The sequence below is a fragment of the Acinonyx jubatus genome, chromosome E2 (assembly GCF_027475565.1).
Source record: "Acinonyx jubatus isolate Ajub_Pintada_27869175 chromosome E2, VMU_Ajub_asm_v1.0, whole genome shotgun sequence".
In the NCBI taxonomy this organism is placed as follows: domain Eukaryota; kingdom Metazoa; phylum Chordata; class Mammalia; order Carnivora; family Felidae; genus Acinonyx; species Acinonyx jubatus.
The window spans coordinates 14,238,085-14,252,508 of NC_069396.1; the positions used below are offsets into that span (position 1 = coordinate 14,238,085).

The 14,424-nt window shown below is 40.5% G+C and overlaps 1 protein-coding gene across 5 annotated transcripts in view; it reads right to left on the reverse strand.

Moving 5' to 3' along the window:
- Positions 1-11,086, reverse strand: part of PHLPP2 (PH domain and leucine rich repeat protein phosphatase 2) — a 78,514-nt gene extending 67,428 nt beyond the window's left edge. For 2 of the 5 annotated variants that reach the window (XM_053211109.1, XM_027076132.2), the window contains exons 1-2: positions 10,929-11,086; positions 3,925-4,187 (exon numbers count right to left, since the gene is read on the reverse strand). In XM_053211109.1, coding sequence (XP_053067084.1) covers positions 3,925-4,187; positions 10,929-11,027 — 362 coding nt within the window. In that variant the 5' untranslated portion in view covers positions 11,028-11,086. Of the gene's footprint in view, positions 1-1,530; positions 1,583-3,924; positions 4,188-10,073; positions 10,875-10,928 lie in introns of those variants that run through there. The other 3 variants (XM_027076133.2, XM_053211112.1, XM_053211110.1) reach the window with 3 other exon arrangements.
- Positions 11,087-14,424: the final 3,338 nt, after the last annotated feature.

Below are 14,424 nucleotides of genomic sequence, written 5' to 3' on the forward strand. Positions count from 1 at the left end.
TTGACACTCCAAGTGAAGCACATCTCTTAGGAGCTTCATGCAGAATCTCAGGCCCCACCCAACCTTCTGAATCAGAATCTTTATTTTAGGATATGTGCTGCTGAAGCGAGCACTAGAATATGTATTTTAACAAGCTCCCCGCCGTAAACATTAGATTTTAAAAAGCACTACTTTGCAAGTATTAATTCACTTGATCTTTATAACGTGTAATTTTCATCATGACCGCTCTATAGTGTAAATATAATCATTCTCCATTTTATACATTAGTAAACTAAGGCATAGAGCATTATATAACTTGCATAGTGACGGTCAGAGCCAGGATTTGAACCCACACACTCTTGTTCTAGAATCAAAGCTCTAAATCATTATTGCCTATTATTACTCAATTTTTAAACAAGTTATAGTATTTCCAGAAAATGGAATCTTCTGTAGCAATTAAACTGATGTCTAAGGAATTTTTAATGACACAGGAAATTAACTGAAGAATACAGTAAACAAAACTGAATATATGGTATGGGCCCAAATAAGTAATTTTTAAAAATTACGCACATTTACTTTGAAAAAGACCTGAAGAAAAATGTTGGTGTGGGAAGTCAAAATATGGGACCTGGTGTCAGAATGCTGGAGTTCAAATTCCAGCTCCTCTTATTAGCTCAGTTATGTAGAGGCGGCTTTTAGGCAACAGTCTTAAGCACTGGAAACCTGAGCAAGGTAAAAGGGCCCACAGGAACCACCGCACTGGACTCCAACAGGCTCATTAAGCCATAGGCTCTAACCGACCAATGGGCTACTTACAACCAGGCAGTTCTTAAGATTACCAAAAAAGGGAAAATTCCATTTGTCCCTGTATTCCCTCATTCCACCCTATAACTATAGCCCCTCACCATCACCTCATGCCAGGCCATCTCTCCTTTGCTGTTCTGCCCTCTGCTACCTTACATTGAGTCTAGAAACTTCTCTCCCTTGCTCTGCCTTGGGTGAATTCTTTCACCGCATGCACAGGTGGCCTCCATTCAAATGGAGCACCCCACATTTAGAGAACCCCCATCTGACTGAAATACTCCACAAGTGATCTTACGTGAGATTCTTAACCTTAAGCCTCATTTTCCCAAATGAAAATAACATTTACCTCACAAGATCATTGTGAAAATTAAATGAGGTAATCTACAAAAAGCATAAGCATTGAATATTATTATTTCTCTTTATACTTTTTCATCTTCCTAAATTTCTACAATGACTGTGTTACACCAGTAAATAGCAAAAATAAAAAAATAAAAATAATGCCTTAGATTGTCAACTATCTTACAGGCTATTAGAAAGTACCTATTCGTGTGATTAGATAACACAAGACTGAATTCAAGCAATTAACAGTTGAATAAGAGATCTAAAAAAAATCTTTAAATAAGTATGCTTATATAGTAAAACTGAGTAAGGGACGCAGCACCAGTTCCCCTCCAGGAGGGACTGGGTGAAGAACGAAGTCCACCACCTACTTTGAATGACTGAGGCATTCCAACTGCCTGGCAGTACCTGACTTTGAACAGGTTCCAGGACCTCCGGCAAAGCCTCACTCTTCCTCATCTGAAAGAAAGGATGCTACTTCCCTTGGAGTTACTGTGAGGATTTAATGAGAATAGGAGCGTTAAGCACTAAGCACAGTGACTGGCAAAACAAGCAGTCAATGTTAGCAAAAATCCACCATCATCACCACCATCATCATTCTCTGGCTGAATTAAACTTCTCGAGCTCCTACTCCAGGAATTGAAGTATATTCATTCTTTTCAAATGGCAATTCAATAGTGTTTTCATTATTTTCTAATCAATTAGATCTACGAAGACCTATTTCATTACAAAATTATCAAGGCCACAGGGCTAAAAAAAAAAAAAAGGCCAAACTTTCCATTTTAAGTAGTTTAGATTCACAAGTTATTTCACATTTGGATTCTTAACTACACAGGTAGTAGCAGCAAGCCAATTCAGAGTTTCTCCACTTTTCTGTATCTCTGCACACATACACATTAGTATACAAATGAGTAAGTCTTATGCTTAAATACATGAACTCCATCAATCACTACCAGCTATAATGTAGGTCAAGGCTTTGCACCTGATATAATTAGATCGGAATCGGTGTTAAGATTTAGAAAAGCCTAAGGATCACCCAGTCTGATCCTTACGTTTTGCAAATGGATTTAGGAAATTTAGTTAACTGGTGAACAAGGAAAACATTCACATGCTAATCTACTTTTTCAGGAATTAGTCCAAACCCTAAAAGAAGCACAAAGTAAACTTCAGTTTAAACTTTTTAAGTGACATCAATTTTTAGCTCAACTAAAGGTGTTACTATTATTACCACATGTTGAGGAGTAAGTGGGAGCTTCCTTTCTCACTTTCACGAGCCGCTCACTCTAAATCTACAGCTCTAACTTCTGTTTCAAGACATTTGTTACAGGGAGGGAGGAGAGAAGGAGAATGGTCAGGCATTTAAGCTCTTATTTGATGTCTAATTCAAAGAACCAGCCATTTTTTTTTTTAATTGAAGCAAAGAGTTCATAAACACAGTATAAGACTACTATGAGAATACTTTTTCACATTTATATAAAAAATTCTAAAGAACACAAATGGCATTTGAATCTATAAAAATATGCTCAACTTCACTCATTAAGATAAATGAAAATTAAAATGACAAAATAACAAAATTCCTACCAGATTTGCAAAAATCTAAGTCATTGGGCTTGAAAACAGATTTGTCCTTGGAATGCTGACTTTATGATTCTCTAATTTAAAAACTGTTGACAATCAGGTCTATTCACAAGCAAGTATGTGCTCACATGCTTGAGTATGTATTTATATTTACATATAAAATTTAATCCTAACATGATCTGGAGAAAGGGGAAAATAGGCATATTTTTATTATTATTTGTCAAAGTTTAACTTCTATGAAGAGACAAGCCCGGCACTGGGTTCTGTGCTGGGCACAAAGTCTACATACAAAAAAGCAAAACAAAAAAACGGTAAATGCATATATCCTTTGGCCCAGCAATTCTACTTCCAGGAGTTTATCCTACAGATTACCTCCACATGGGAGAAATATCATAGGTAAAAGAATATTTACTGCAACACTGCTTGTAGAAGTAAAAAGTAGTAACTATCTGAATGTCCATTAATAGGAGATTGGCTGGGGCACCTTTGTGGCTCAGTTGGTAGAGTATGCCACTCTTGATCTCAGGGTGGTGAGTTCAAGCCCCACATTGGGTGTGAAGCCTACTTAAAATTAAAAAAAAAAAAAAAAAAAAAAAGATTGGCTAAAATGATGGTAGACTCATAAAATGGACTATTATACACGCATTAAATAAATGTAAATTATATAAATATTAATACAGAAAGATCTATAAGAGATTTCCAGTCAGCAGTGTGCTGGATATAGCACCATTAGTTTTAAAATTTATATACAGGGGTGCCTGGCTGGCTCAGTCAGTAGAGCATGCAACTCTTGATCTAGGAGGTAGGAGCTCGAGCCCCATGTTGGGTGTAGAGATTACTTAAAATTTTTTTAAAAAATAATTATAAAATAAAATTTATACAGAGAGATACATATTTATGCATGAGCATATATACTTCTCTATTTCTTTCTACACATTTCAATTTCATTCTATTTACATGTATTATTTTTTTAAATAACTTTAAAATATTTAAATTTAGACATCTGACCCATGGTGTAATCCAAATGAAGTAACCATCACATTTTCCTTCCCTGATGGCTTTTAAATTCAGGAATCATAATGTCAGCATTCCAAGGACAAATCTGTTTTCAAGCCTAGTGACCCCACAATCAACATCAGTTCTAAACACAATGAAAATCCTAGAGCCCACTTCCCATCACAAAGAGTAATGACTTACATCAGAGTGGTAAAACTCAGACCATACCTGACTAGGTCCCCATGAAGCTGTAGATACAGACTTTCCCTTCCCTCTCCAGCACAGATTTCCGACGCGGGGGTCTCCACTGTACACAGGACGAGATGTAAGTCAGAGGAGGCAGAGGCGGTTGTAGAGGCAGTGGTCGTGTCTGCTCCATAAAGGTAAACACAACCTCTCTTCACATCTTCTCTCAGCCAGTCTCTTTCTCGAGAACCAAACCTACTTCTCCTATTCAAACAAGTTCTGCTCCCATTGCGTTTCATATTTCTCTAAAAAACATCAAGAAGAAAGAAATCATTAGCTATAATGTCTGGCTGAGTTAGACACATTCAGTCTTCACCCCACCCTTCCACTCTACATTCACCAAACACCTCCTCTCTTGGGGCTTTCCACATCCACCATGCCCATTCCTAAGCTGGAAAATGGTTTTCTCTCCTGCTAGCTGTTCGGGACTCTGTCCATTAGCTTCTCTGACCCTTTCTTTTTCTTATGTTTTCAGAAAAATGTCAAGAATTATCTGTGCACCTATTACCCACCTTTCATAAAATTTAACATTTTGTCATATTTATTTCAGATCCTTATTCTAAATTTTTTTTTCAACGTTTTTATTTATTTTTGGGACAGAGAGAGACAGAGCATGAACGGGGGAGGGGCAGAGAGAGAGGGAGACACAGAATCGGAAACAGGCTCCAGGCTCTGAGCCATCAGCCCAGAGCCTGACGCGGGGCTCGAACTCACGGACCGCGAGATCGTGACCTGGCTGAAGTCGGACGCTCAACCGACTGCGCCACCCAGGCGCCCCTTCAGATCCTTAAAGAACATACATACAACATATTCTTACATATACTGCTGAAGCTACCTGATACCCCATCAATTCCATTTCCTTCCCTCTCTCCGCAGAAACACTCTATTGTATTTGGTATTCACCATTCCATGCATTTTTCTGTCTGCCATATATATATATCTATAAATGAAATTTTATTTTACATGATTTAGAACTGTAAATGCTAACATACTTATGTTTTACCCTGCCATTTTTGCGGGGGGGGGGGGGGGGGAGGGGTCAATCTTGGTCATGCTAATACACCCAGCTCATTCATTTGAATATATCCCATTATATGAATACATTGCAATATATCCATTCTCCTGTTGATGGCATTTAGTTTGTTTCTAATTTCTCACTGTTATAAACAATGCTGCATTAGATGTTTTTGGACATGTCTCTATAATGCAAATTGAGAGTTTCTCTAGGGTCCTGACCCTCTGCCTCACATCCTAAATAAGTATAGAATATTGTACAAATGGTTTTTATATTCTAATCGTGTTCCCAAAAAAATTACTGTTGCATTTGATAATTTAGGTATGTGAAATTCACACACATTGTGGTTACCTCAAAGCAAAAACAACTGCTACAGCAATAATATGACAAGGCTCTAAAGATCAGTATTTACCTGTTCTTTTTTATGATGGGCCATTTCTATTCCTTTTAATATAAAGGCATTTCCACTAAGGCTTACACTGCCATACCTCTCTAGTGTCAGTCTCCATTACCTGTTACTGTTTCAGTCATATCCAGCTACCTATAACTCCCAAACATGTCACGATTCCTTAATTGTGTGACTTGTCTGAAAGGTCCTTCACCTTGTCCCTCTGATGAGATAGGCTTGAAAACTCTACTCATTTGTCACCCTGTGTTCTCTACGGAGCCTTCTATTTTCCCATCCCCAATCTCTCTGCATACATAAAATTAGCGACTCTACTCTCTCCACAGCAGAACCTCTTCACCTTGAATATGCATCTATTACTATGGGGATCACAATGGGTTTTAATAATGTATTTGATATTTCTTCCTCTCTTCTACACTGAGAATCTATTACGGTGCCTTAATACCTGAGTGGCAAACTGATGCATTCAGAACTGAACTGACATCACAGAAATGTATTGCCAGTCTATACTTTAGCCCAATTCGCTCTGGCAAGAAGTTGAATAAGCTTGGGGCGGAGGGGGGAACATCTCCTTTTTTACAGAGAACTAAAATCTTTTTGCCAACCAGAAAGTAAATAAAACACTTTTGTTACTATTCCTCATTGGAAATCAGAAATACCTATAAATAAGCAAATATTATTTTTGTAATTACCAAGATTAAATATTTGAGGACAAATGTGGCACCTAAGGTTCAATTTCTAAAGCTGATAAAGGATGGGCACTTGAATGGCTCAGTCGGTTAAGCGATGGACTCTCGATTTCAGCTCAGGTCATGATCTCAAGTTTCATGAGAATGAGCCCCATGTCAGGCTCCGCGCTGACAGCACACAGCCTGCTTGGAATTCTCTACCTCCCTTTCCCTCACCAACACGTGTGTGAGCGTTCTCTCTCTCTCTCAATCAATCAACAAACAAACAAATAAATAAATGGAAGGAGAAGCAAAAAGGTATTCCCAGGGAGGAAGAAAGAAAAATATGAGAATGGCTTCATTGTTCAAGGATGACAAGTAAATCAACTGTTTTACAGATATTAAGGATTTGAATATAGCTATTTAAAACCATGAGGATTATTACTGATTCTAACTTTAGATAAGTAGGATAAACCCCTGCTACAAGTGGGAACTAGGTCTCTCTCTTCTCAACAAGAGCATTTTCTCAAAGCTGAACATCTCAGAATTAACAAAGGGCTTTCAAGCACTTATTTTACAAAGACAAAGGCCATCATACTTGTATCACCAAGTAATTTTAACCACTGATTAATTCCAAATATTCCTTATTTTTTAGTCTCTGGGAAAGATTAACAACTGGTCCATCTAAAAACAGCATTCTAGAGGGCGCCTGGGTGGCTCAGTCGGTTGGGCGTCCGACTTCAGCTCGGGTCACGATCTCACGGACCGTGAGTTCAAGCCCCGCGTGGTGCTTTGGGCTGATGGCTCAGAGCCTGGGGCCTGCTTCTGGTTCTGTGTCTCCCTCTCTCTCTGCCCCTCCCCCGTTCATGCTCTGTCTCTCTCTGTCTCAAAAATAAATAAACGTTAAAAAAAAATTTTTTTTAATAAAAAAATAAAATAAAAACAGCATTCTAGGGGCGCCTGGGTGACTCAGTCGGTTAAGCATCCGACTTTGGCTCAGGTGCTGATCTCACAGTCCATGAGTTCAGGCTCTGTGCTGACAGTTCAGAGCCCAGAGCCTGCTTTGGATTCTGTGTCTCCCTCTCTCTCTCTGCCCCTCCCCCCACAAAAGAAAATAAAAACATTAAAAAAAATCAAGGTGATTTAAAAAAAAAAAAGTATTCTATATGTACAGTAACATCTTTACAAGGAAGCTCTGTGTTCTGCACCAAGTGGAGAGAAATTTAGCTCACTGGAGAGAGCAAGTGGATACTATTCCACACAACCACCAAAAAGCTTCTTTTAAAAAACTTTTTAAGGTCAAATAAGGCCCAATGATCTCATCAATCTTAAAAAAGTCAAGAGAAACCCCAGGAAGTTATTATTTTAGTCCATCCATGATTTTTCTTCTGTGAGGATTTTTAAAGACATTTTTAAATGTTTATATATTTGTATCAAGACTATAAATTCCTGGCAGCTCCTTTTGCCCAGGGGTCATGTCCCTGTGCTTTAATAAAAACACCTTTCTGTACCAAAAAAAAAAAAAAAAAGACTACATTCTTTAAGAACTTTGCTGAACACATGTGTTGTTGGTCAAAGAATGTGTCTCCTACATATATGACATATTACACCCTATAAACTGCTGAATTAGAACTTGAGTAGATATCATCCTCTTAAACCTGCTCAATGGGCATTTAAAAGGCCTAGATACCAAACAAGCATAGCCTTCTAGCAACAAATCTAGATGGACTGTTCAGCTGTTATTAGCTATTGCTGAATTACCTGTGCTTTCTTCTCCACTGTGTAAATCATCAGATAACTGCTGAAGGCCAGTACTGTCCTCTGATACATTTTCAGCTTTTAGAATCACTTTTCCACTGAAATTGCTAGATTAAGAACATTCTATTGCTTTCCTTATTCTTAAATAAAAACTGTTGACAAACTTTTCTAAAAGGGAACAGAACTATAATTACCTCTCACATCAAACAAGTATAAAAGAGCACATTTAAGATTTAAATGTATTTCTAGAAAGTACAAGTCTTTAGAATAAGCCATGAATTAAGTACCTACTTTAAGCTTTTAACTCTCTAAAAAGGAAAATAACCTATGAGGGCTGTATCCGTTCAAAGGTGATAAAATATTAAATGCCCACATACAATTAGCTCTAATATATGCATGGTAAAAACAAGAGTCTGGTCAGGTAACTCTCCCTATGCACTGAGTTCTATTAGAATGTGAAATTCTCTAAGGTAGGAGATATACTCCCCAGTTCAAAACTTTAAAACAATATAGCCTTGTCTCCAGGAATATATATGTTAAGGAATATTTTGGAAAGGGTGGGATGAGATAAGGATAGGAAGAATATTTCAGTTCATTAAACTCATTTTGGTATTCACGGATTTTTAAGAACCACATACACACATTATTTGGATAAAAACTTGAAGCTAGTTCTGACAAAAACGGATCTCATGGCACTCACTGTCCAGTTGTAACTAACTTCTTATCTTGTACAGTCTGAGTAAAACAATAATCCCAAAGTTGTAGGAAACATCTGGAAAATGATGCTTCAAAGGTACTCCCAATAATCTTACGAGTATTACCAATTACCAGTATCGTATTTATATTCCAACAACAGTAAACAGGTACATTCTAATTAGCAATTTGCTAAATAAATCTGGGAGAAGAGTTTTGAATCAACTTTCCAATATCCCATAAAGATGGACCTAGATCTAACCTGGCTAAATTATACTAGCTTAGCTATACTAGCCTTTTTTATGAAGATCTATATTAGACAATAATGATGCTCACAATTAGGCATTAAGTATAATAAAGGCATTACAAAAAAAAGAATAATAAGCCTTTTCCAAAGGTTCTTTAGAGAAGAACAGGTAGGAGACTATGACTTTCTTCTACCTATAGATTCTTGTCCAGTTTCACTTGACACAAAATTCAACTACTCAGCTACTTAAAGAAACTTCTGTATGCAGAACACACAGCACCTATTCACCATTGATGATCCCATTAATTTACAAGGATTATTTAAAATGTTGACCGTATGCAATAAAGCAAGAGATGCAAGGGCATTAGACACTGTCAGCCTCCCACCAACTCAGTACTATAATCAAAATCAATTTCTGGAATCTTTCTAATGGTCCCCAGACTGGAACCCCAGGGAACCAGTGGTAAATAGGATCACTTCCTGGAAGTGCAGGAAGGTAGGACCCTTGAATCAAGAGCCTCCTTTCTCTCAATTCCTCCCCTCTCATAATTCACTCCCTCCCCAACAAAAAGTTGCTATAAAAAAAGCCAAGGTTGTTTATCTTCTAGGCCAGAGGGCATTACCTATCTCTCAGACCTGCCATTTCCTGATAAGCCAGGGCAGAACTTTTCTTCATTCACAATTTACACTTGGTGACCTTATAGTTTTAAATAAATGTCTAAAAGTAATTATGCCTTAAATGCCTTAAAGTAAATAAATACCTTAAAGTAATTATACTTAAGACTTAAGGTTAAGTAAGTTAAAATAGTACGTACAAGGTTTATGCAGAAGTAAAGGTAAACTATGAAAAGTTATTTCTTTAAGTCACTGCACTAAGACTGGGAGGTAGTAGCAGAAAAAAGTGTTTCATATTCTACAGAGTTCTATTTTTCATGGATGGATTCACCAGATACTTTACGTCTATCATTTTTTTCATTGTTCTCACCTTTGTAGTGTCCTACAAAAAAAACTCAATAATACAATGCTCACCCTTAATCCCATTTAACAACTATTAATGCATTTTTAACTTTAAGTATTTTCACTGTTTTGCACAGTATTTTTAAAGACATCAAATCCTCTAAATTTTCTTTTCTCTCCCATCTCGCTGGCAAGTTTTAAATTCTGCCGATTTCCTCTTCTAGAACTCTAGAAAGAATTCTATTCCACCTCCAGAAGGACATCTAGCTTATATATTTGACCTACAGAAAAATTTCTCTCCAACTATTTCAGAGGCCAGTAGAAAACTCCATCCAGTTAATTTCCCACAACCCCTCCTTTAAACCATCTTTACTGTTGCCTCCCGACCTTACATCTCTTGTGCGTTTAAACTTCTTGTCATCCCCTTCAAGTCTCCACTCTCCGCCTTGCTTGCATCTGCTTTCATTTTCCTCCTACTCCCCTCAATTCCTGCCCCAAAATCCTGCTAGATGCCTGTTGCATAACTGCTCCCCCATCGCCGTCTCCCTGGATTGTTAGCCCCACTCCCAAAACAGGAATGCCCGTTCTGCCAAACCCCTCCTCCCCGCTGCAACGAGACCAGAGATTCCCGGAGATTAAGATCCTCCGGGGATTCTCTCTCCAGGCAGGCAGGTCGAGCGTGTAGGCCTGCGCCTCGGAGCGCAAGCCGGGTCCTAACTTCGGTGGTGAGCCCCGGGGGCAGAGTCAGCCCGCTCCACCCAGCACAGCCCGGAGCACACCGCAGCGCCCGGCCAATCACCGCCGCCATCCTCCCGCTGGGGTGATGTCTTCAGGTGTCCGGGGAGAAAGCCCTGCGTACTTACAGCCCTGCTCTCGGGCCACGGGCGACCGGCCCCCGGCCCCCAGCGAGGCCGAGGAAGGCCGCGGCTGGCCCCCGGGTCCTGAAGGAGCCGGGTGGGCGGCGGCGGCTGGGCGGACGCCGGACCGAAGGCGTGGGCCTGCGAGGCGGGTGGCGCGCGGCCAGGGATGGGCAGTCGAGGGGAGACAGAGGCGACCGAGGCCTCGGCGGGGGCCAGTCGCGGAGGCCTCTGCGGGGTCCGCGGCGCCCCTAGCCAGACTGCGGGGCAGCGGGGCGGCGAAGCGGGCTGACGCGGCGCGGGGGTCGCCGCCTGCCTCGGCCACCGCGCGGGGCAGGGGCGGCCTCTCTCCTTCCTTGCTCCCTCCCCAGCCCTCCCACCTCACCTTCAGGACCCGGATCCCGCCCGGCCGGCGGCTCGCGGGCGCTTCGGGCGGCTCCGGGGGCTCCAGCGGGCCCGCGGGCCCCGGCTCCACCTCCCCCATCGGCCGCGGAGGCTGCACAGGGACGCCGGGCCGGCGCGACGGCGCGCGAAGCCTCGGCGGCGCGCGCGAGCAGCCCCCTGGCCCCGCCCCCGCGACCGCGGGCCCCGCCCCGGGCCCCGCCCCTCCCGCAGCCCAGCGGGACCTGCGTAGCTGCGGGCCCCACGCGGCTACGGCGAAGAGCCGAATCCTGGCTGGCCGGTGGCGCGGAGCCCACGGGTGGGGCCGGGCGCTACCGAAAGGCTGGGCCTGAGTCACCCGCTGCCCTCTGTTTGGAGGACTGAGGGTTATTCACTGCTATCACCGGCTGGACTAGGGGCTGGTGGGGTCTGCACCTGTCAGTAGGGACCGGACGCTGCCCTCCGCAGAGGGTGGCTCTTGTAACTTACCTCTCCCAGACGTTTCCTCTTTCTGCTTCAAAACTGGCCTGTCACCCTCACATGCGGAGCCACTGAACGGATTGTCGAGAATATTCACCTTAACAAGGCCCTTTCTCTTCCTAAAGATGCTCACGACGTTCTTTAGCAAATTAAACCCAACCTCGTGTACAAAACGTCACTTCCCTGCCTCAAGTCATAATATGGTCTAAGACCATTTTATTATTTGTAAGGCTAATTTAGAAAATCTTTACAAGTTAATTTATTATTTTAATTCCTGAAGGGACAGTAGTTTTGTGACTAGCCAGTAGGCCAGATTTGGAGTCAGCCTAATTCCAAATCTGAGCTGTGCCTCTTATTACATCTATACCCTTGTGCAGTTTATTTGATTTGAGCTTTTGTTTCTTAGCTGTGAAACAGAAATTCATATCTAACAGTTATTATCAAGATTTTTAAGGGCTTACATTTTATTCATTCATTCATTTATTTATGTTCTCCAGTTAATATACAGTGTAGTCTTGGCTTCAGTAGTAAAACCCAGTGATTGATTTCTTGAGATTTTTTGAATGCATACAAAGTGCTTAGTAGGAATTCACAGTAACCATTTATAATTCTGATTTTCCAAATTTAAGATTTGGTTCATCATTTAAGAGGTTCATCAGACCTCTCCTCTTGTTAATTCTGCTCTAAATTTTCCTAGGAAACCTTTTAGACTTTTGGATTTTAGGGTTTTCCTCTTACACAGGTGTTAGTGAATCTTCAAGCAACATGTAGGGAATTAAGCAGCAAAATCAGTAATTTCCGGAGGTTTGAATAATTGGTGAAAAGTTATCTCCCCATTATCCACTGCTCCAACTTGCCTAGCCCAGACTAACTGTATGTCTAAAATATTTTAATTGAGGGGTGCCTGAGTGGCTCAGTTGATTAAGCATCCAACTTCAGCTCAGGTCATGATTTCAGGGTTCGTGAGTTTGAACACCACCCCCCACCCCCCAACCTCCCTGGACTCTGTAGTGACAGCTCAAAGCCTGAAGCCTGCTTCAGATTGTGTCTCCCTCTCTCTCTGCCCCTCTGTCCAACCCCCTCCTCAAAAAAATAATAAACACTAAAAAAAAATAAAATATTTTAATTGTAGGCTTAGTACAAGAGTTTTGAGATCTCCCTCCTCAGAAAAGAAACACTAAAAAAATTAAAACATTTTAATTGTAGGCTTAGTACAAGAGTTTTGAGATCTAACAGCATAGTCTGTGCCCCCTTCTCTACTGTGAGATATATATGCATTCGGAGATCTTTTAAATTCTAAGATAAAATTTGACTCTTGTAAAAATTCTCTGTACAAATGATTTATTCTGTAAAAGTTTGGAAACTACTTTCTCCCTTCATGAGCTACTTTGCATATGCCAAAATTCGATCTCCAGTAATCTTCATTTGTCTTATTTTAATAAATTAAAAATGACTTTGGCAAGTCTGATATAAAGTGAAAAAAGGTCTTAGGTTGGCTACCTCCTGGGTCTTCCTTCCACCTTGAAACTACTTTCATGAAAGCTACTCAAAGTAGTTGAATCCTGGGGTGCCTTGGTGGCTCAGTTGGTTAAACACCTGATTCTTGGTTTCGGCTCATGTCATGATCTCATAGTTTCACGGGTTTGAGCCCCACATCAGGCTCCATGCTGATGGTGCAGGGCCTGCTTGGGATTCTCTCTCAACCTCTCCCCTGCTCTCTTCCTCTCAAACTTAAAAAAATTATTTAAAAAAATAAGTAGTTGAATTCCCATTTCAATGCTTACTGGGTAACTTATTCCAGCAAGAACACTGGTATGAAGGTTATAGGCACCCATATAGAGAGAGAAGTGAACTTTAACCAAGGGCAGATGGGCAGTGGAAAGACCAAAATGTGGTTCAGAATTAGGGTTTCTAAAAGCTTGTTTCTTGAGGTTTTATACATTGCCTTTTCCAGATCTCATGAGAAACTCTTTATTGATTGATCCCTTGAACAAGGGCAAAGGATCCTATCCCAGGATCAGCATTTTGAGTTAATGCTGGGGAACAGCAGTGGTAGATTGGTTTTCGGTTTTTTTTAAATCAATGGAATAAAGGCTAAAGCATCAATTCAGAATACAAGCATATACTAAAATTTATGTATTTACTATTTTTTCATCAACAACAGTAGTACCCCTTTCATAAGGAAAACAAACAACAACAAAAGAATTTCCAGCCCAGATGTTGCAGGGAATCATTTATGATGCAGCTCTTTAAAGGTCTCCATGTTTTAAGATCCAATTTAGCAGTCAAGCAATTGATTCTCCTTTTTCAAATCATGTACTACCATTAACATTTTATACTGTTTCAAAGGTCACATATTCATGTTCTTCCCCAGTTCAAGGCAATGTGCATTATGTATGCCAAGGGTTATGTAACTATGGTTTCTGGAAATGGTAAACAGCTGAGACTAACCCTAAAAATAAATTCCTCTGGGAATTTCTGTAGAAAAATCCATCTGCCCTCACTGCAGGTTCATCATTACAGAAATTACTGTTTAGATCAAGCCAAGAGACAGACAAGTCATTACTGCTTCCTCTCTGTATCGTTTTAGAAGTACATAACTCTCTCTCTTCACCTGGGAAGGACACACACACACACACACACACACACACACACAAATTTATCCTAGGAGCTTTCCCTAATCCTCACTACAAAATACAAAGTCTGGAGAAGAAAAGTCTGTCAAACTGGTAGAAGAGCCATAAGATCTTACTACATTCACTTATTTATAGCTGGTTCCCACTCCTTTAATGATCATCACAAAGTCATCTTTAGGCCTAAATCTCTTATTTCTAACACAGGTTGAGCAGATTTTCTTTATTTTAGTTCCAAAGAAACAGGTAGTATTTACCTGGCTTCAGGATTTGAAGGAATGTTTTTTTCTGTGAATGTTTTCATTATTTCCAAAATAAAGGGACAAATAAACTAGGGGAGGAAACAGCATGGAAAACGCTTATAAGTGATAAAAATTAATTCGGTCC